Source organism: Tamandua tetradactyla, chromosome 2 (assembly GCF_023851605.1).
Source record: "Tamandua tetradactyla isolate mTamTet1 chromosome 2, mTamTet1.pri, whole genome shotgun sequence".
Lineage (NCBI taxonomy): Eukaryota > Metazoa > Chordata > Mammalia > Pilosa > Myrmecophagidae > Tamandua > Tamandua tetradactyla.
Window position 1 is genome coordinate 164088874 of NC_135328.1, and position 23049 is coordinate 164111922.

Sequence of the window (23049 nt, forward strand, 5' to 3'; positions counted from 1 at the left end):
AAAAAAGCTGCACCGCAAATCCAAGGCAAGTACAAATGAAGAATAACACAGAGAACCTGAACAATATGATAAGTGAACGAGACCCAGCGGACATATATAGAACACTGCACCCCCAAACAGCAGGATATACATTCTCTAGTGCTAACGGATCATTTTCATTCTCCAGGATAGAACACATGCTGAGTCACAAAACAAGTCTCAATAAACTTAAAAAGATTGAAATTATACAAAGCATTTTCTCTGATCATTATGGAATGAAGGTGGAAATCATAACAGGTGGAGAGCTGGAAAATTCACAAAAGGATAGAGGTTAAACAACACACTCAAACAATAAATGGGTCAAAGAAGAAATTGCAAGAAAAATCAATAAATATCGGGAAACAAGTTAAAATGAGAACACAACATGAGAACACAAAATTTATGGGATTAAGCAAAGGTTGTTCCAAGAGGGAAATTTATAGTCCAGATACTTGCACTAAGATCTAACTGCACACTTGGAAGAGCTAGTAAAAGAACAACAAGCAAATCCCAAAGCAAGCAGAAAGAAAGAAATAAAGATTAAAGCAGTAATAAATGAAAAGGAAAATAAAAAAAACAATAGAGAGACTCAAAAAAACCAAAAGTTGGTTCTTTGTGAAGATCAATAAAAGTCACACTTAGCTAGACTGACAAAGAAAAAAAAGGAGAAAAAGTGCAAATAAAGCAGAAATGAAAGCGGGCACATTACTACTGACCCCACATAAATAAAATGGATCATAAGAGGATACTATGAAAAACTGTGTGCTAGCAAATTATACAGCTTAGATAAAATGAACAAATTCCTAGAAAAACACAAACAACCTAAACTGACGCTAGAAGAAATAGAAGAGTTCTGTAGACTGATTACAAGTAGAGATCGAATCAGTCATCAAAAATCTCCCAACAAAGAAAACCTCAGGACCAGATGGCTTCAAAGGTGAATTCTACTAATCATTCCAAGAATTAATACCAACCCTGCTCAAACTCTTCCAGAAAACTAAAGAAGGAGGAACACTACTGAACTAATTCTGTGAAGCCAACACCACTGTAATACCAAAGCCAAAGATACTACAAGAAAAAAAAAATTATAAACCAATTTCCCTAATGAAATCCTCAACAAAACACTTGCAAATCAAATCCAGCAGCATATTTAAAGCACACCATGATCAAGTGGGGTTTTATCCCAGATATACAAGGGTGGTTCAGCACAAAAAAAAATCAATTAATATAATACACTACATTAACAAATTGAAGGAGAGAGAATACATGGTCATCTCAAATGAAGCACAGAAGGTATTTAACAAAATCCATCATCCTTTCTTGATAATAATACTTAAAAAAATAGGAATAGAAACAAATACCCTCAACATGATAAAAGACATGTATAAAAAACCCGCAGCTAACTTCTTAATGGTGAAATATTAAATGCTTTCCATCTAAGATTTGGAACAAGACAAAGATACCCACTGTCATCACTGCTATTCAATATTGTGCTAGAAGTTCCAGCTAGAGCAGTTCAGCAAGAAGAAAAAATAAAAGGTATCCAAATTGAAATGAGAGAAGTAAATTTTTCACTATTTGCAAATGGCAGGATGCTACATATAGAATGTCCCGAAAAATGTACAACAAAGTTATTAGAACTAATAAACTAGTTGGGGAATTCAAGAGCCACACACAAAAATCAGAAATGTTCTTATACACTAGTAATGAGCAAGCTGAAGGGGAAATAAAGAAAACATTTCCATTTATAACAGCAACTAAAAGAATAAAAAATCTAGGAATAAATTTAACAAGGGCAGAAAGGATCTGTACACAGAAATTTATAAAACATTGCTAGAAGAAATCAAAGAGGACCTAAATAAATAGAATGACATTCCAATTCAAGGATTAGCAGACTAAATATCATTAAGATGTCAATTCTACCCAAACTGCTTTACAGATTCGATGCAATCCCAAACAAAATTCCAACAGCCTACTTTGCAGAAACGGTAAAAACAATTAGAAACTTTATTTGGAAGGGCAAGAGGCCTTGAATAGCCAAAAACATCTTGGAGAAGAAGAATGAAGTTGGAGGACTCACACTACTTCCTGACTTTAATGCATATTACAAAACTGCAGTGGTCAAAACAGCATGGCACTGGCATTAGGATTCCATTAACCAATGGAATAAAATTTAAAGTTCAGAAATAGACCCCTACATCTATGGCCAATTGATTTTTGGCAAGCCTGCCAAGACCACTCAACTAGAAAAGAATAGTTGTCTCAACAAATAATGTTGGGAGAACTGAATATCCATATGTAAAAGATTGAAAGAGAGCCCCCATCTCACACCATATACAAAAATTAACTCAAAATGGATCAAAGACCTAAATATAAGAACTAGGACTATAAAACACCTAGATGAAAATATAGGGAAGCATTGTCAAGACCTTGTATTAGTCAATGACTTCTTAGTCTTTACACCTTAAGCAGAAGTAATGAAAGAAAAAAATCAATAAATGGGATTGCCTACAAATTACAAACTTTTGCGTATGAAAGGACTTTGTCACAAAAGTGAGAAGTCACCCAACTCCACAGGAGTCTATATTTGGAAATCATAAAAACTGATATGAGTTACATATCCAAAATATATATAGAAATCCTACACTCAATAATAAAAAAGACAAACAACCCAATTTAAAAAATGGGCAAAAGACCTGAATAGACATTTCTCCAAAGAGGAAAAACAAATAACTAAAAAGCATATGAAAAGATGTTCAGCCTCACAAGCTATTAAAGAAATGCAAATAAAACCCACGAGATACCATTTCACACCTACTAGAATGGTCACTATAAAAAAAAAAAGAAAGAGGGTTGTGTGATGGTGGCTCAGGGGCAGAATTCTTACCTGACATGCCAGAGACCCTGGTTTGGTTCCTGATGCCTGCCCATGTTTAAAAAAAAAAAAGAAAGAAAGAAAATTACAAGTGTTGGTAAGGATGTGGGAAAATAGGAAAGCTCATCCATTTGTTAGCGGGAATCCAAAAATAGTGCCACCACTGTTAGAAGACAGTTTGACAGTTCTTCCGGAAGCTAAGTACAGATTACCATATGATCTGGCAATCCCAGTACTTGGTATATAACTAGAAGAACTGTAAGCAGGGACTTGGACGGACATTTGCACACCTGTGTTCATAGCAGCATTATTCACAATTGTCAAAAGATGGAAGCAACCCAAGCGTCCATCAACCAATGAGTGGATAAACAATATGTTGCATATACATATGATAGAATATTATTCAGCTGTGAAAAGGAATGACATCCTGAGGCATGGACGTACCTTGAAGACATTATGTTGAGTGAAATAACCCAGACACAAAAGGACAGATACTGCATTATTCCATTGTTATGAACTAAGTAATATATGTGAACTCAAAGAGTTAGACCCTAGAATATAGGTTTACCAGGAGATAGTTTGGTGCTAAAGAACAGGGAGTTAATGCTTAACTTGTATAGAATTTCTATTTTGGTTGATAGTAAAGATTTGGAATTGGGTGGTGGTGATGGTAGTAGATTATTGTGAGTGTAATCAGCAGCATGAAATATATAGGTGAAGGTGGTTAAAAGGGGAAACTTTCGGTTGTATATATTGCTAGAATTAAATTTAAAAGATAAAATAGGACTATACAATACAGTGAACGCGACTGTGGACAATGGACTGTATTTAATATTACAAATATAAGAAGGTTCTTTCATGAACCGTAGTATATGTACGATATCAATTCAAGGTGGTAATAATAGGGTGGTATACGGGAAAAAATACTAGATAGAAGTATTTTGATACTCTTGTCAATTGTAACAAAGCTAACTACTGTTAAAAAAAATAGTACAATTATTTTTTAAGACGTGCTCTCATCAATTGTAACAAACGCTCCACACCAACGCAATGTTGTTGTGGATGGGGTGGTGCATGGGACTCTTGTATTTTATGCATAACTGTTGTGTAAACTGACCACTTCTCTAATTAAAAATATGTATGTTATGTACAATAAGCAATAACTTCTCTACATGCCAGTGATAATCATTTAGAAAATAAAATGGAGGGGAAAAATCAACATAGGTTCAAATTATGGTTGACATGCAAACTTCAAAGCAAGTCTCACAGAGAGTGGGGTTCGGAGTAGACTTTGTCACTGCAAAATACATGTGCTGGTTTGAAAGACTGTATGTCCCCTAGAAAAGCCATGTTTTGATCAAAATCCTATTTCATAAAGACAGAATAATCCCTATTCAATACTGTATGTTTGAAACTGTAATCAGAGCATCTCCCTGGAGCTGTGATTTAATCAAGAGTGGTTGTTAAACTGGATTAAGTGATGACATGTCTCCACCCATTTGGGTGGGTCTTGATAAGTTTCTGGAGCCCTATAAAAAAGGGAATATTTTGGAGAATGAGAGAGATTCAGAGAGAGCAGAGAAGAACGACATAGCCATGAGAAGCAGAGAGCCCACACGCTAGCAATCTTTGGAGATGAAGAAGGAAAATGCCTCCTGGGGAGCTTCATGAAACAGGAAGCCAGGAGAGAAAGCTAACAGATGATGCTATGCTCACCATGTGCCCTTCTAGCCAAGAGAGAAACCATGACTGTGTTCACCATGTGCCTTCTCAGATGAGAGAGAGGCCCTGAACTTCATCAGCGTTCTTGAACCAAGGAATCTTTCCCTGGATGCCTTTGATTGGACATTTCTATAGACTTGTTTTAATTGGGACATTTTCTCGGCCTTAGAACTGTAAACTAGCAACTTATTAAATTCCCCTTTTTAAAAGCCATTCTGTTTCTGGTATACTGCATTCTGGCAGCTAGCAAACTAGAACAATACACACAACTGAAATCTGATGGGTAGAGTATGGAGAGAGGACCTTAGCATCCTAGGCCACCTGTCATGGTTTTGCCTTAGGGTAAATTCCTTTTCTAGTAGGGGCCTTGGTTTCCTCTTCTATAAAAGGAGGAGCCTTGAGTAGAGGATCCTGATGGTAATTTCCAGCTCTAATATTCCATTGTTCTAAAGGTTAAGCTGCTACCATCTTCCCATCTTCTTCCTCCCCTTTTTTTCCTATACCCTCCCACCCCCCTCCACATACTCATTGACCAAAAAAAAAAAAGTAGCCTAGGACAAAATACACCCTCCACCAAAATGCTCAGTATCATCCACTCAGCTTCTGTTTTCAAGGGAGGATCCATTTATCTTCCAGGTTAAAACAGCTCCTCATCCAGATATGAAGTACAGTCTCCTTTCTCCATCAACATTTTTGAGCACTTACCTTATGCCGGGCCCTGTGTCACTGCCTGTATTCCTGTTTAAACTGAATTCTCAGCACAGGCCTATGGGTGGGACAATTATTTTCTCCATTTTGCACATGAAGAAACAGAGACATAGAGAGGTTATGTTCCAGGCCCAAGTTACCTAACTAAAAGATGGCAGCATGGCACTCAACCCTCAACCTCAGGCTGCCTTACTCCAGACCACACTCTGATTCCCTCCTGCTTACCTTCCATGGCAGCATGTTGTGCCCTCTTCTGGGAATTGCAGGCATCTGGAAGCCGATGGGAGTGGGGGTGGAGATGGTTTGGGACTGGTCACTCCAGGCCACCAAGCAGTGTACTCATCCCCTGCACTTGGGACCTTGAGCACGTTTTGAGCAAACAGCTCTTCTAAGTTTTCTCCAAGAAGTCACTTTATCTCTATTGCCACTGCCCTTGACCAGACCCTCCCCAGCTGTCACCTGCATTCCTAATACAGCCTTCTCCTGACCTGTCTCTCCATGCTCGAATTCATCACTTCCAATCTAATCCCCACACTGCCACACAGAGGCCTTCCTGAAATGCGGCTACTGCTTCTCCTGGCTGGACAAATTCATCCCAGCACATTGTCCCACAACACCTTTCCCTTCTCCTTGCTGTTTTTGCTTTTAATTTTTTTCAAAACTGTGGTTACATATATAACGCAAATATCCTCCACGTTAACTATTTTTAAGTGTACACTTAAGTGGTATCAATTACATTCACAGTATTGAACTACCATCGCCACCATCCCATCCATTACCAAAGCTTTTACATCACCCCAAACAGAAACTCCGTACCTATTAAGCAAAAACTCCCCATTCCTCTCTGCCTCCGGCCTCTGGTAACCTTTAATCTACTTCATGTCTCTATGACTTTGCTTACTCTAGATATTTCTGTTAAGTTGTATCACACAGTATTTGTCCTTTTGTGTCTGGCTTATTTCACATAGTGTAATGTTTTTCAAGTCCGTTTATGTGTAGCATGTACCAGAACTTCTTTCCTTTTTCTTCTTTTTGCACGGGCAGGCATCAGGAATTGAACTCAGGTCTCTGGCATGGCAGGCGAGAACTCTGTCTGCTGAGCCACCGTGGCCCACCCCATTCCTTTTTATAGCTGAATAATATTACCCGGTGTGGATTTACCACAATTTGTTTATCCATTCATCTGTTTATGGACACTTGGGTTGTTTCCCCCTTTTGTCTATTGTGAATAATGTGGCTATGAATATTGGAATACAAGTATCTGTTCAAGTTCCTGTATTCAATTCTTTTGGGTGTTATACCTAGAAGTAAAATTGCTGGGTCATATGGTAATTTTACGTTTAGCTTTCTGAGAAGCCACCAAACAGTTTTCCACAGTGGCCATGTCATTTTACATTCCAACCAGCAATGTATGAGTGTTCCTATTTCTCTGTATCCTTGTCAGCACTTGCTTTTTTTTTTTTTAATAATGCCTATTTTAGTGGGTGTGAAGTAGAATCTAATGGTGGTTTTGGTTTGCATTACCCTGATGACTAGTGATATTAAGCATATTTTCTTGTGCTTATTGGCCATTTGCCTATCTTCCTTGGAGAAAGTTCTATTCAAGTCCTTCGCCCATTTTTCACCTCACTGTTGCATCCTCTTATTCCACTGCACTTCAGTGTGTGTGGCTCCTGGAATACACCCAGCCCTTTCCTACCACATGTCTTTGGCTAAGCCCCACAGCCCAAGATGTCCTCCTACGGCCTTGCCAGTTGAAATCCAAACCAAGCACCAACCTCTGTCTTTAAACCCCACATTACTGAATACTTCTGTCTCTCCTACTGAATCTGGAGCCCTTGGGGAAGGGGCACAAATTGGTCCCAAATTGGTCCTTTGTATGCAGAGCACTTAGATGAGGGACAGGCAGAGAGGAAGAGCACAATGGTCTGGTTTGTCTTGAACTGACATAGTCAAACGAAATAAAAATGTTTTCTTTTTTATTCCTCTAGACCCAAGGCAAATATGAATTTGTACTGAAAGAATATGAATCGTACTCAGATTTTGAAAGTGATTTTTTAGAGAAAACAGCGAGCGCATTTAGTTTCAGCTTTGGTTTTAAAATACCTGGAATATTTGAAATTGGCCTTGACTTAGCAAGTTCTAATGGCAGAGAATTTATTAAACGAACCAAACGATTCTCTCACACCGTAAGTACGCTTTTGTTGCTTTTCCATTTATACGTATTCTTTTGAAATTTCATTCGCACAGATATGTCTATGTTCCACATTGCTACAATCCTAATGATGAATTATATTTTTGTTGTAATGAAAGTTTGCTTGCTTGATTTTACAAAATATAGCATGGTCTTACATTAACTTACTTCTTAGTAGCTATGGCCTTCTAAAATTATTTCTCTCTTTCTATTAAACTTTTTTCTTTTGTTTTCCACTGAGCTTCAAATCATTGCTTTGAAAGACCAAAACATATCTGGAGACTTTTCAGCCCCTAACAACTGGACTTCCATTCCAAACACTCAGCTGGAATTCCTCTCTGGAATGCCAGCAAAGACCTCTTCTCTGACTTCTTGTGACATTAGTTTGGGGCTGACCACACCAGCCTTCTCCTTTCCTTTTTCTCCTTTCTTTCTGCTCTTTATCAGTTTTATTGCTGGCTTCTATCCTCACCTGTTTTTGACTATTTAATTTGTGGCTCTCTTTCCCTCTTACTCTACAGTCACCCCAGTGACCTCTTCTACTCACCTCTAACCTCTGCATGGATAAGCCGTGAGCCTTCACCACTCATTCTAACCTTTTTTCTTAACTCCTGGACCCAAACAGCTCACTCATCTGAGCATCACCTCTGGAAGGCCTTGCTGATACTGCAAAGCAAGTTCTTCCTCTTCAATTTTCTAACTGCGTCAGTAGCATTTTTTCCCTTTCTCTTTTCCAAGCTAAGAAACTTAGAACATATATTTGGCTCCCACTGCTCTCCATTTCCACATCTGTTGGTCACCAAATCCTTCAGTTATCGCTCTCCAAAACGTTTTAACCTAACTTCGATGACGTCTTTACTAGTTCAGGCACTTTCACTCCTTGCTTTGCCCTCCACGGGGTCTTCCTATATCCCAGTTTCCCCCTTCCATTTCATCTGCTGCCTGAGAAATGTTTCTACATGCTAATCTAATCCTATCATCTGCTCCCTACTGCTTTGGGAGTAAAGGTCAAACCCCTTCGTTTGGTGGACAGAGAGCAATTGGAGCAGGAAGCAGTGGGATAGGATGTTGGAAAAGCAGGTGACAGGTAGATTTGAGAAGCCTTGAATTCCAAGGCTTGAATTCCAATGTAGTGATGGTGCATTTTATTCTTTAGCCACTGAGAGATTCAACATAGGTGTGAAATGATAGAAAATCAATCTGAGGGAGATACGGAGAAGGGCAAGAGTGAAAGTCTGAGAAAAAAGAAGTGAGGAGCAAGAAAGCTCTTTGCTACTTAAATATCAAGCAACAGAAAGTGGATGTTAAACATTAGACTGTAATTGTCTTTGCTCATCTTCCCTCATTTTCTAGGCTATAAGCACCTTGAGGGCAGAGGCTATTTCTTTCATCTCTGCACATAGCGTGGCACTTAGTAGGTGCTCTGGACAGTGATAAAGGATAGGACTAACTAAGGGAACTTGCTTCTTGGTAGGAAGGCAAGCAAAGGGTGCCAACCATCTACTCCTTGCATTTCTCATTCCCTCTCTCTCTCCTTTCTCACCTCCCTGGTTCAAACAGACAGTTATATTTATCCTGTGCTAGACACTACACTAGGGACATAGGGCCAAAAGGCAAATAAAACATAATTCTTTCCTTCAAACTCACAATCTAGTAGGAGTGTATAAGCAGATGACTTATTCCTAATTTGTTTACAACAGCTATAATACAGCATGGTTTATGCTCTAAAGGAAATGCATGCAAAGTGCAGTGCAATCCTAGAGAAGGGGAATCTGTTTCCCTTTTTGAATCCACTGATGGGATCAACTAGGAAGCAAAAATTGAGCAGGGATTTAAGAGGTAAATAGGTCTATGTCAGGCGGAAAAGGGAGGTCAGAGCATTTCAGGCAGAAAGACAACAGCTTTCATGGGGAACAGTGAGAAGTTGGATTAATGCTATATATAGTGTGGTAGTAGAGAACAGTAAAGTATAGGGAGGAAAAGTTTAAGGTTGTAGAAGTTGAAACCAGAGAGGCTATTGGGGGACATATCATGAAGGTCTTATGTTCAAAATAAAAAATAAAAAAGCTGATTTTATTCTGCAGGCAGTGAAAACCATTGAAGGGTTGGGTTTTAAATTCAGAGGGGCATTATCATAAAACTATCAGCATTTTAGGAAGTTAACTCTGATGGAAGCATTGAAGGCAGGTTAGAGAAAGAAGGGAAATCAGTGGGGAAGCTTTTATAATAACCCAAGCAAGAGTTGATGAGGCGTGAACTATTTAGAAAACTAGTGAGCAGAGAACCTTCCTAGGATGGAGGGTAGTGAGAAGGAAGAAAGTCTTGCTCTTTGGGGCTGGACTAGAATGAGATGAGAGAGCAAGGGAGGGAACAAAGTGGGCAGAACTGTGTGATCATCACAACCTAAACTGGCATGCCCTTGTTGGTTTCAAGCAAAGGGATAAGTCAAACTAGCTGAAAGTTTTAGGATTAGGCACAAAGTATTGCACAGTCATTTCCCATTCTTTCCCCTTTTCCTCTGCCTCTAGCCTGGTTTAGGAACCTATCACCTCAGGTTATAGTTAATAGTTCTGGAATGCATCCAGCATAGCCATCTTTCCGTCCATCCCATACCACACAGGTCACCAAACTTTGTCTGTAAAGAGTAAGATAGTAAATGTTTTAGGCTTTGTGGACCCCTGGGTCTCTGTGGCAACTACTCAACTTTGCCATTGTAATTTGAAAGCAGCTTTAGATAATTTGTTGAAGAATGGGCATGGCTGCATTCCAATAAAACTTTACAGTAACAGGCACCAAATTTGGCTGTGGTTTGGTGACTCCTGTCATACACTGAAATGTCTGGCCTTCCTAAAGCACCTCTTTTTCTTGAGTGGCTTTTCTTCACAGAGTTTGAAAGGCATAAGCAAAGAGTTTGCTTTTGCAGATCCAGCAAATCCCATACAAATGGCTCCTTGGTGGTACCACATCAGAGCACCCTCATGCGTTTCCACTGCTTTCTGCTTTGACTGTTTCCAGTTACCCTTCTCGTTCCTTATTCGCTTATGGAGGTGAGTTAAGAGTAGCCTCTTCCAAGCTGAAAAGGACATTGGAATATTTATGAGAAATGAAAGCTTATCAAAGAGGCCATCATCCCTTAAGTATCCTAAAGGAATCATAAGAGTGATGACCCCAAGCCAAGAACATCGGATGGTATTTGTAAAGTTCATCTTCTCGTTCCACATTCCTAATTTTAAAGGTCTGGTTTTCCCATGTTGGTATTTCATTTAGCAAAGCAGATTTCTGTACGCACGTTCTGACCTTGAAGTGGCACGTTACAATCTGAAACCCAGAGGCCCCATGCTCCATTTCGAGTTCCTTCAGAGAGTCAAGCAGTTGCCCCTGGAGTACAGCTACGGGGAGTACAGAGATCTCTTCCGTGATTTTGGGACCCATTACATCACAGAGGCTGTGCTTGGGGGCATTTATGAATACATGCTCATTCTGAACAAAGAAGCCATGGAGAATGCAGGTACACTGCCCGGGGGACTTGGCTTTCCTGATGGGACACACATGAACTCTGAGTTGGTAGGGAGAGGCTGACAGTAGTTGGCGGCAGAATGTTCATAAATTGTCCTAGATTTTCTTTACCCCCCTAGCTATTCCTTTGCAGTCTCATTTGCAGAGTTTTCCTTCTCTTAGAAGATCTTATCAATCTCATGGTTTTAAATACCTCACACAAGCCAGTAACTCCCAATTCATATACACATCCTGGATCTCTTCTCTGTACCCAAGAGCTTATGTACAACCAACTGCTTCCCAAAACTTCCATTTTAGTCTAAACATTTCATCTCAAGCTTAACGTATTACAAAGAGAACTTTTGCTTTTCCGTAGTCATCCACTTCTCAGTAATGGTTCTATCATCCAACCAGTGGCTCAAACCAAAAGCTTAGAAGTTCATAGTCATGACTTTTCTTTCCTTCCAATCTATTAGTAAGGCCCATTATCTCTAATTCCAAATCATATTTTCTTTCCATCTTTACTGCTATCACCTTAGGTTCACCTGAGGTCAGTGCTTCTCAGACTTTAATGTACAAATGAATCACCTAAGGATCTTGTCAAGACGTAGATTCTGATTCAGTAGGTTTGAGGTGAGATGTAAGAGCCTCCATTTCTTTGAGGTGATGCAGATCCTGCTGGTCTTTGGGCCACACTTTAACTAGCAGGCCCCAGATTATTACAATAGTTTCCTAACTAAGGTTCAAGTGAACGCCCCTTCACTTCTAGGTCACACAGCTCGCAGGGACAGAGCAGCGTACCAGCAGGAGGGTACCTGGTATGGAATGTAAACTCACATCAGTGTGGCCTCAGCTCTACCATCATCAGGGATCTCTTCTTCTATACCAATGTTTTCAAATGCGCTTTTCACAATTTATCAAACTACTGCCTACAGAAAGGGCTCCAGGGTCAAATAAGTTCAGGAAATGTGTATAACATATCCCACTCTTGGAGTTCTACAAAGCATGCTGCAGCAAAATGGCTTCTTCACCTTTTTTGATTCAGCATTTGCCACATTTATTTGACCCCAGAAGCCCTCTTTTGGTGATACCCATTGATATCTCTTGGGGAAAATATTTCAAGGAATGTGCTTAGGGAAAAACTGATCTACACCAACATTGCAAGACAGCACTGTTGTCAAAGTTTCCCTTTTCCTGTACTGACCTCAAAGTGCTTACACATCACAACTGAGATTCTAAGGAGACCAAGAGAGGAAGATGCCCAGGGGAAAAGTAGGAAGGAAAGAAGTAGGAAATAACCCAAAAATGAACATGAAATAAGGGAAATTGGTTTTGTATTAAGTTCCACCTCTCTGCCAGGCACTATACAAGGCAATTCATGTAAGTGCTCCCTACATGATCCACTCCATGAATATTAGAGGGGGTGAGCTAAGGAATGGGGACAGATTGCCGCAGCCTCTGTGCTCATTGGATCTATCCTCAAAGATCTGTCGAATTTATAGAAAATGACTCTGGGCATTTCCCCTATTTGGAAAGCAGCAAACATCCTCAGAATCCAGGGAGGGGATTGAAAGGGGAGGCTGCTGCTGATCTCACTTGAGACTTCTGCCTAATGCCAGTAGTTGCCTGCGCTAAATAGAGCTGACAACCCATTTATTTGAACCCAAGTCTCTGCGGGGCTACATGACACCTAGGAAAGGCTGGGCCTCTGGAATCAATGGAAAGAAATTGGGCAGGGTGAATTACCTTTTTGGTCATGGGCCTCTTTCCTTGCTTCTTTCAGATTACAATCTTAGCCATATCCAGGCCTGTGCCAAAAATGGTTTTAAAATCGGTGCTGCCATCGAAGAGATCTATGTCAAGCTGGGTGTGTCGGTGGGTTTATGCCAAGCAATTCTGAAGGAAATAAATGGTAAGTGGCAAAAGAGCGTGATTTCTATGACCTCTCTGCCCCAGTCTTTCTTTAAGCTAAATACAGGGAATTCCAAGCTATTTCAATTTAAGTAATATTGAATCATCCAATACAAATTTATTAATCTCCTTCCATGTGCTAGACATACGAAAATGAATAAGATTGAATTCCTGTCCTCCTGGTGCTTGCATGTGATAAGCAAATAACTGAAGAAGCGATGACAAGGCAGTGTCACCAGGACTGACTTCCTGGAGAAGGGAACGTTTAAATTGCAACTTAAAGAGTCAAGTATCAAGATTGGTTTTAGGTAGAAAAAAGAAATCTGGCAATGGAAATCTCCTCCAGGGGCTAACAGTTAGCCTGGCTAGAAATCAGGTTCTGGGGTGGGTAAGGAAGGTAGGTGAGGAGGCTAGTCCTGATCTGAGATAATGAGTGATATGGGGTCTAGAAGAGCAGGCAAATCCACAAATCATGTAGCAGAGCTCAGATGTGAGGGGAGAACACATCTGAAGTGGGTTTTGAAGGTAGGGGGTGAGCAGGGGTCAGGGGCCACGTGTCTGAGGGCAGGGACCTTGGAATCAATAAAAGCAAGTTGGGAACCAACATGGTCAGTAGAGTAGGAAAGAGAGGTTGAGCAGGAGAGCACCGACCCTCTGACCCCTGCTATTCCTCAAGCAGCTCTGCATTCATCTTCTCTACATATAAGGTTTTGCCTAAGATTATATTTGAAGAAGGAGCTGCCCAGCTGAAACAAAACAAAATAAAACAACAAAAATCAATTGCTGATCAAGAATAGTCTCTTGTGCTTGCGATTGACTTGTTGTTGGTGCTGTTTCCTGATGTATTTTGGTAGCGCTGGGTTGAGAGACGTCATACGTAGAGGCGTGCATAACACATGCGCACTGCTTGAAGGAAACTTGTAAAGTAAACCTCCACCCCGGACCCCAAATAAAACATTACTGAGCACCCCAGAAAACCCTGCCAATCACAGTTTCTCCCTCACTTTGTGACATAGCCATTAACCCAATTTTTATGCTAAAATTCCCTTCCTTTCTTTATAGTTTTACCACATATGTATTATATAGAGAGAATATCAATATGGTTTAGCATGACGTGTTTTTGAACTTTATGCGGGTGGAATGCAATCCTTTCAGTCCTGGTGGTGTCATTCAACAACACGTTTGTGAGATTTCTCCATTTTATCGCATGAGTATAACATTATTTGTTCAGTCTACTTGGGTGGGTTATTTCCTGTTTCAAGCAATTATGATCACTGCTGCTAATGGCCACTCTAGAGAAGTCATCTGAAGTTAACATGGGGGATATTTTGTGTTATATATGTGTAAGGGTTTCTCCAGGGAATATACCTAGGAGCAGAATTGCTGGGTTATAGAGTACATACTTTTTCTATTCTACTAAATATAGCTAGACTGTTTTATACACTCTAGCAATATAAGAGTCTTACTTTGTTATGATGCTCAGAGCTAAGTACTCACTTTACACCAGCTCTTTTGGCATTGGGCACAAAGACAAATTATAATGAATATAACTCACTAATATAACCAAAAACTGGACAGCACCAAGAAATAAAAATATAATAATGACCTTACAGCAGCAGCCATTGGGTAGTGAGTTTCTATCACAAACCAAGCCCAAGCTCTTCATATTTCCCCTCCTTTCTCATCTCATACAAAGAAGGTAGTGTAGAGCAGTCTGGATTGATTTTCTTCACCTTTCGAGCCTCAGATTTCTTATCTGTATAGTGGGAATCATATAGTTCCTATTTCATAGGGAAGAGTAGATGAGTTCGTGCATGTAATGTGCTTAGATTAGTGGCTGATGGATAATACATGATCAATAACTATTAGTTCTCATTGTATAATTTATTCTTTACACGGATGCAGAGGATCCACTTTGTAGATTCAGGATAAAAGGAATCTCACACCTTATAAATGATTTGTCCATGATCTCAAGGCTAAAAACAGACAGCTGAGATGGGCAAAGATGAGCAGAGCAGCTAGGCTGAAGGGAAGGAGCGGAGTTTTCAGTCACAAGGGTTCTACCGTACTTCACTCCAGGAACCAGCTTGGTGGGTGAAAATTACTGGAACAAGGAGGAGTGGGCTTGAAAGCAGGTAAACCTTATTTAAAATTTGGCTCTATTACCTACTATTTTTGTGAGCCTGGGCAAGTGACACAACAATTCCAGGTATAACTTTCATTATCTATGAAGAAGAGCCAATAATATTCTAAGGATAAAAGAAAATATTATAGCCTATCATCCATCTATTGATTAATGGATCAGCCTCTCATCTTCTACCAACTATCCATCCATCCAACCACACATCCACCCATCATCTTTTTGTCTGTTTGTCTATCTATACGCAGTAGACTCACTCAGTGACTGGCACTTATAGATGATCAAAATAAATGTCCCTTCCTTGCCCTGCTCCCAAATCATGCTGTATATGATTGTGGGAGCTTCCCTTTCACTCTTGGACCATGATTCCCCTAAAGGCAGAGATGTGTCTTGTCTGCCCACTGAGCTCAGTGAATATTATGGTAACATTGTTGGTTGGGTTGCAGTAAATTCCAAGGAGCTATCATGGATCCCCCAGTAACATGTCAGCTTTCCGTGTTCATTCCAGAAAGAAAAAAGAGAAACACCATGGTGGAGGATTTGGTGGTTCTCATACGAGGAGGGGCAAGTGAGTACATCACTGCCCTGGCATACCAACATCTGCCAACAGCAGAACTGATGCAGGAGTGGGGAGATGCTGTGCAGTACAACCCCGACATCATCAAAGTGAAGGTACAAGCAGCTGTTCTACCCATCTGTTCCCCTATTCATAAAACAGGTTCTGAGGGCCTATTGTGCATCAGAGTAAAGGACACAGAGGTCACTATGACCCAGGCCTTCATCTTCAGGCACATACACTACAATGAAAAATATATCTGGAATGGGCAGATTAGATTCACTGCTCAGCACCTCCTGGAGACCCCTGACTTCCTTGCACATGGGCCCCCAGTTGCTAGAGGATGTTACCTTCAGTCTCCAGTTCTAACCTTCTTAAATTAGTATTCTTTCCATTTCATTAGACAACCACTCTTTTAGTTATTCAGTCATTCAAACATCCATTCATCCAATCAACAAATCGTGGCTAAGTTTCTGCCACACTATAACAACCAAGGTACTGGAGGAAAACACAGGAAGATACAAGGATGAAAAATGCATGCATAACTCTCTTACACAACAGGATAATACATCATGATAAGTGCTAACATATTTTAAGCACCTGCTATATTCATGACACTCTGCCAGAGGCTTTGGGGATGTTATTTCATCTAATCCTCACAACAGGCCTGCAAATTAAGTATTCTTATCTCCGTTTTGTGGCTGATGAAAATCACGGGTCAGAGAGCTTATGTCTATCTGTGGCTGTTCAAGAGCATCTATTAGGTCCAGACCTGAGACTTTGACCTTTTCTCTCCCCTCCAGACTCTCCCATGGGTGTGGTGAATAAGAAATAATGATCCCAACCACCTGTCACCCAAACAAGTGATGTTTTGCACCCTTAAACTAAAAAGACATCTGTTAGACCAGGACTGTCATACATATCAGCAATGGTGGGTCCTTGCCTGTGGGAACGTCAGCACAGGGGACTGTGTCGCATCTTACACCATCCTCTTCTTGCCACTGCGTGTGCACTCACTGATGGCCAGTGCCACCCCCTCGAGATTTCCTCTTGCAGTCAGGGAGGGGAGTTGAGGGGTACGAGCTCTGATGGAAGCTCTGTAGTTCCCAACCTTGGCTGTTTTCCACAGTGTATTTGTCAAATCCATAGTCATCACAGAACAAGAAGGCTGCCATTCAAATCTTTTGCCTGCTACTTATTCAGTAGCTGGACATCGGAACAGTTGCTGGCGAACATCAAGAAGGTAAAGTCAGCCATGGGTTGCAGGCAGCTCCAGAGAAATCTGAGATTGGCTGATGCCATGATGACATTGGCAGGCAGCACAGACGGACTGTGGGAGAGAACAAAGAGCTTGGGGGATAATAGGTTCCTTGTCTTAATTTTTTACTGAAGCCCATTACCTGAATCCTAAGAACCAAGGGATTGTCCTGGTTACTCAGGTAGGTTGGATATGCCAGCCTGGACATTGAGAATGTCAATGACCAAGCATGTGATATGACGTGATATGTTTATGTATGTTGGGGGGTTGTGGGGTGCGTGTGTGCATGCATGCGTGTTTGTGTGTGTTTGAGAGAGAGAGAATGAGAGAAGGGAGAGAACAAGTTTGGGCAGGATAGTGTACTAAGCATCTCAATCAGGCCTTGTAAATAATTTTGCATGTATAGTACTTTGTTAAAGGCACAGAGATTTCTTAGCATGATATAGTGGGACGTGTCATACCACTGTCAGTGTGGTGCTATGAAAGGCTGAATGGATTGAAAGGGAGAGTTTAGAGAATCAAGAATGTTGATGGGAGGGTTGCAAGAGTGGGGGAGGCAGGAGAATTGAAGATTTTTGTACATCTCTTCTGTAGCTCTCTAACTTGAGTTGAAGACATATGTTCTGGGCATCCTGGTCTTTCATGCACTTTTTCTGGCCAGGGAAAACTGAAGATGGTTCACATTATCTAGGAATAACTGTTCTCTGAAGAGTCACCTTATCAGGTTCCTGGAGTGGGCGATTGCTTTTCAGGGCAGCAGAGCCCACTAGATAAACAATTTCTAGACACAAGAGAGTTGATCAAAGCTTGTTGTACATAAACCAGGCTTCAAGATTAAGATCTGAAACAAGATTTCTATAGAAGCCAGGTAGGCAGGAAGGCAGACCACAGAAGAGTCTATTCACTATTTATTGCCACACTTGCCAATAAGGACATAAAGACATGCCTCTTTGTTAAGAGTTTAGAGAAAGCAATGGGCATATGAAGAGATTTTTAACAGAAAAGATAAAATTATATGCAAGATGCAGAAGAAAAGAATATGTCTAAAAAACAGAAAAATAGAAGTAAATTTTAGAATGTGTTTTCTTTGCAATTATAACAAAATTCAAGAAAATGAGGAATTAGTGAAATAAAAATAGAAGCTTAGATGTTTAGACAATAATCAGATGAAAAGGGAAGTGACTGAATATAGGAAACCAAAAGCACAATAGCAGAATTAAAACTTACATTGGAAACTATAAAGAACAGAACTGACACTGCAGAAAATTGAGTCAGTGATGTGGAAGGTGCTATAAAAATGTTCTTATAATGCAGAAGCAAAAGACAAAGGGATTAAAACAATGACATAAAAGAACTATGATAGACAGAGAGTACAGAAGTGGAAATCTAAAAGACAGAGAATTCTTCCTAAGAGACAAGATGAAACGTGAAGACATATTAATCAAGCACATAATAAGAGAAACTTCCCTGAGCTGATCATGCAAAATGAACAGCTCATTGAAAACCAGCCAAAATCAGTGAAAACAAAACAAAGCTGAAACACATCCGTGATGGTTTGGAGGCTTTATGGACAGAAAAGTACGTTCTTATGGTTAATCCATTCCTGTTGGTGTGAACCTATTATAAGTAGGGTTTTTCTGGTGAGTAGGATCTTAAGATGAGACCTACCTCATTTAAAATAGGTCTTAATCCTCTTACTGAAGTCCTTTATAAGACAAAGAAAGTCAGACAACCACAGAAAGAGAAAGACACAGAAATGCAGAGAGAAAACCACAGAAGCTGAGAGACAAAGCCATGGAAGCCATTAGCTAGAAGCTGGGAAGCATGAAAGAGAAGGAGAGACCAGCAGATGCCACGATGTACCTTGCCATGTGACAGAGGAGTTAAAAATCACTGGCAGCCGGTCTTCAGGAAAAAAGCATCACCTGATGATGCCTGATTTGGACACTTTTCTCAGCCTCAAAAATGTAAGCTTGATTAGTTAATAAATTCCCATTGTTTAAAGCGGACCCATTTCGTGATATCTGGATTTTGGCAGCCTAGAAAACCAAAACATCCTAGTGACATTTTCTTTTTATAAGAACAAACATTTCCTACAGAAATAAAACTCAAACCGGTCTTAGAATTCTTTGCACACTAAATGCCTGAAGAAAATGGAATGGCAACCACAGGATCTTGAAGGGAAAAGCATGTGGGCCCAGTGAAATGTTCATTAATGGGTGAAGATTTCTGAAAGACATGTTGAGATATTAAAGGAGTCACAAATAGGGTTGGCAAATTTAGCAAATAAAAACACAGGATGCCCAGTTAACTCTAAACTTCAGATGAACATCGGGCAGCTTTTTTTAGTATATCTTGCACATGTCATGTGGGTCATACTTATACTAAAAAAAATTGTGTTCATTTGTTTGAAATTCAAATTTAACTGATGTGTGGTATAAAACTGGCAACCCTAGTAACAAAGTCTGTCACCCATGTACATTTCTATATTAGTCAGGATAGTTAAGTTGGAGCCTGGGACCCAGGCTGATGGAGTGTTGGTTTTGCTGAGGGTAGAAGGAAAGAAGACAGTGGTGAATTGTGCACTCATAGAGGTCAGGATAGCATAGGTTATGCTACAGTGAAGAATCTCAGAGGCTTAGTGGCATAAAAGTTTATTTCTCAATCATACATGTCCAAAGTGTAATAGCAAGGGGGCTTTGCTCAGGGATCCAAGAGACAGAGGCTTTATCTGGTCATGTGCTTCGAAGATCACCATAGCATTGGTGAGGAAACAGGCTTTTAAAAACCATGCACTTCTCTTAAAATTTCAACCTGGAAGTGACACACTTTCCTTCTGCTCACCTGTCACTGGTCCAAGCAATCACATTGCCAAACTGCCTTGAAAGAGGGCGGGGAATTATGGCCCTAACATATGCCTGGAAGGCAGAGAAGCTGAAATATTTGGAAAACAGTGATAATGACCACCACACCTTGCTAAATGCCAGTAACTAAAAAATTTTTCTAGAAACAAATTGTTCTGACCAAGAAAAGGTTTAAAGTAGAGATGTTATGGCAGCCCTGCCTGGTAAGACAACATCTAGCTTGGACTGATAGGTCTTACTCCCCCACCCAAAATAAATTCTGAATTTCAAAGAAAGAAACCATGAATATAATTAAAAGGGAAATGATAAACCAGTAAAATAATTTTTATCCCTAATGTGTAAAGAATGATAAAATTTATAAGAAAGATACACTCGAAGGAATTGGACAACCCTTAGAACTACAAATGACTAAAAAGTATTTGAATATTTTAGCCTCTTTGGGAATAAAAAATTAAAATTAAAATATCAATGCAATATTATTTTACCTATCAAGCTGACAATGATTAAAAACTCTATGTTTGATGTCATTGAGACAGATGAGGAAGGCATTTTTGTAAAATGGGATGGAAGTATAAATCTGTACACATCTTTAGGAAGATAACTTAACAGTATCAAAAACATTCAAAATGCTTATAGTTCTTGGCCCACGACCCCTAACAGAAAGAAATAAATTAAAATGTCACTAAAGATGTATGTACAAAGATGGCCTTTGTTTTGTGTTATTTGTAGTAGCAAATGGGAAAAGAAAAAAGGAAACCACCTAAAGATTCAGTGGCAGGGGAAGAGTTGAATAAGTTGTGGTACATCCACATAGTGGGATTCTATGAAGCCCTGGAAAAATCATTTTATCAAAGAATGTTAAACAGTATGGGAAAATGCTTGTAATAGGATATTAAACAAACAAACAAAAATGTGACATTAAAACTACTCTTATCTAATGCCACTGATCTGGTGTAAATTTCTGTCCATCTACCTACCCAAAAACACATACTGAAAGGAAATAGACCAAAATGTTAGCAATCTAAATTCTTTTCTGAATTTACTGACTGGGTGACTTTGGGCAATCTACTTAACCTCTCTGTGGCTCAGCTTTTTCATCTGTAAAATGGGGATTCAGAAGAGTACCTAACTCCTAAGGTTGTTGTGAAGCTTAAACTAATGTATGTAAAGTATTTAGTTCAGCACCTATTAAATGTTAGCTATGGCGATAATTACTTGTTATCATGAAAAATGGCTACTATCGTAGTTCACTATGGAGAACTGCATGGAATTAAATAGATAGAGCTCTAATAGATAGAGCTCATACCATCTCTTTGCAACAATATGATAGAGATAAATGAAATTTCACAAGGGCAGTTGTGCTAAGGACCCAGTGATGATCCATGTCAGTAGTAAGGATTGTGTTTGCTTAGGAGAAGGGTGAGGAAGAAAAGAGGGAAGAAGGGGGCACAAAGGAAGAAAGAGAAAAAGAAAGAAGAGAAAAAGGTCCCACAAATCAAGGGTTAGGCAAATGTATTGTATTAACTTGAGTTTAAAAGGGAGCTGTGAAGTCCTGAGGAGTTGTTACTAAGTTCCCAGGCAAATTTTGTCTGCAGAATTTGGAGAACCCTGGGCTAGAGGTTTTGAACGTGGGAATCATCAACCTTTTTTTAATCAATACTCACCATGAGCCAATAGGAAAAATACAGGCTTTGGATTAGAATCCTGGCGATACAAGGAGTAATTTGTGACCTTGATCATGTTACTTAGCCTCATCTGAAAACAGGATTATTAATTTCTGCCTCCTGAGGATGAAGTGGGATCATCTTTGTAAATGCCCAGCACACTCCAGGCACACGATGGCTAGTGTATGTGGAAGGTTCATTCCAGTTCTGTAACTGACTTGGTCATGTCCTTGAACAAATCACAATCCCAGTAGGAAAATCTCTTGGTAGTTAAATTGCTCCAGGAGGGAAAGCGGATTGTTGGAAGAGCTTTTCATTTGTATAAAATAAGTCCCTCAACCCTCTTCCTCCCTCCCCTGTCCCAACCCAGGCCTCCCTCCCCAAGGTGTGCAGCCCAGCAGGGCAGGATGGTTTTGCAAACAGTCTCTGGATCAATTCATTGACCACAAAATGGTGAGACAATGAGACCACCAAGGGGCCTTGCTTTGCCCACTAGAGGGAAGGTCAGATGCATAAGAAATGGAAGCAATTTTCTTCCCACTAGAGGCTTCTATTAAGTCTGATTGCCTGCATTTAGGCAGACCCTAAACTCTCCAGGGCAGGATTAGGGCAAGATCACAACCAAAATCTGGAGAGGAATGTGTTTCTGGAGCTGAAACTGGAGCCAAAAGGAGCTGAATCTTTTTCACTGCTGTTAGGTCTTTGCCTTCTGTTTTTACCTACCTCAATAATGGTGCCACATTCCTCTATGGCATCTCCCTCTCAACCATTGCTCTGTCCCCTGAATGACCAGCACCTGCTGTTCCTGCTTCTACAATATTTCTTATATCCACACTCCTCTCCACACCTGCTGCCATTGTCCTGATTGGGCCTTCCATCCTCCTTTTCATCCACCCATCCACTTTTTCTTCCTTAAAGTTTCAATTTTGAAATAATTTCAAACTTATAGGACAGTTGCAAAAATAATACAAAACTCATGCAAAGAACTCCAACATGGCCCCATACCCAAATGCACCAATTTTAACGTTTTGCCACATTTGCTATAATATTCTATTCCTCGCTCCCTCTCTCTTGCCCTCTTTCTCCCATCTATCTAACCTATCATCAGTCTGTTTTTTAAACATTTGAGTGTAGGTTGTATATACATCATACTCTTTTAACAGTACTTCCATGGACCATTGCTAAGAACAAGGAAATTCACTTACGGAACTACCATAAGTGCAGTTATTAAGTTCAAGAACGTTAACACTGGGTGGGCCACGGTGGCTCAGCAGGCAGGAATGCTTGCCTGCAATGCCAGAGGACCCGGGTTCGATTCCCGTGTGACTGACCATGTAAAAAAAAAAAGAACATTAACACTGATATGAAACTTTCCAAGTTTTTCATAGGTCCCCGTAACGTCATTTTAGGCACTTTCTCCTCCATTATTATATCCAGTTCAGGATCATGTATCCCATTTAATTGTAATTGTCTCTTTAGTGTCTCCCCTTTTTTTTTTTATTGTAGGAACATATATACAGCATAAACTTTCCCATCTCAACCCAACCCAAGCCTACCATTCAGTGGTGTCAACCGCATTTACAGTGTTGTACTACCCTCACCCCCATCCAAGCCAGTATGTTCCCATCACCCCAAATAGAAATC

At 40.0% G+C, this 23049-nt stretch overlaps 1 protein-coding gene across 1 annotated transcript in view; it reads left to right on the top strand.

Moving 5' to 3' along the window:
- C8B (complement C8 beta chain) overlaps positions 1–23049 on the top strand; it is a 46054-nt gene that overhangs the window by 18060 nt on the left and 4945 nt on the right. The window contains exons 6-9 of the mRNA XM_077149517.1: positions 7315–7512; positions 10785–11025; positions 12796–12924; positions 15572–15735. Coding sequence (XP_077005632.1) covers positions 7315–7512; positions 10785–11025; positions 12796–12924; positions 15572–15735 — 732 coding nt within the window. The remainder of the gene's footprint in view (positions 1–7314; positions 7513–10784; positions 11026–12795; positions 12925–15571; positions 15736–23049) is intronic.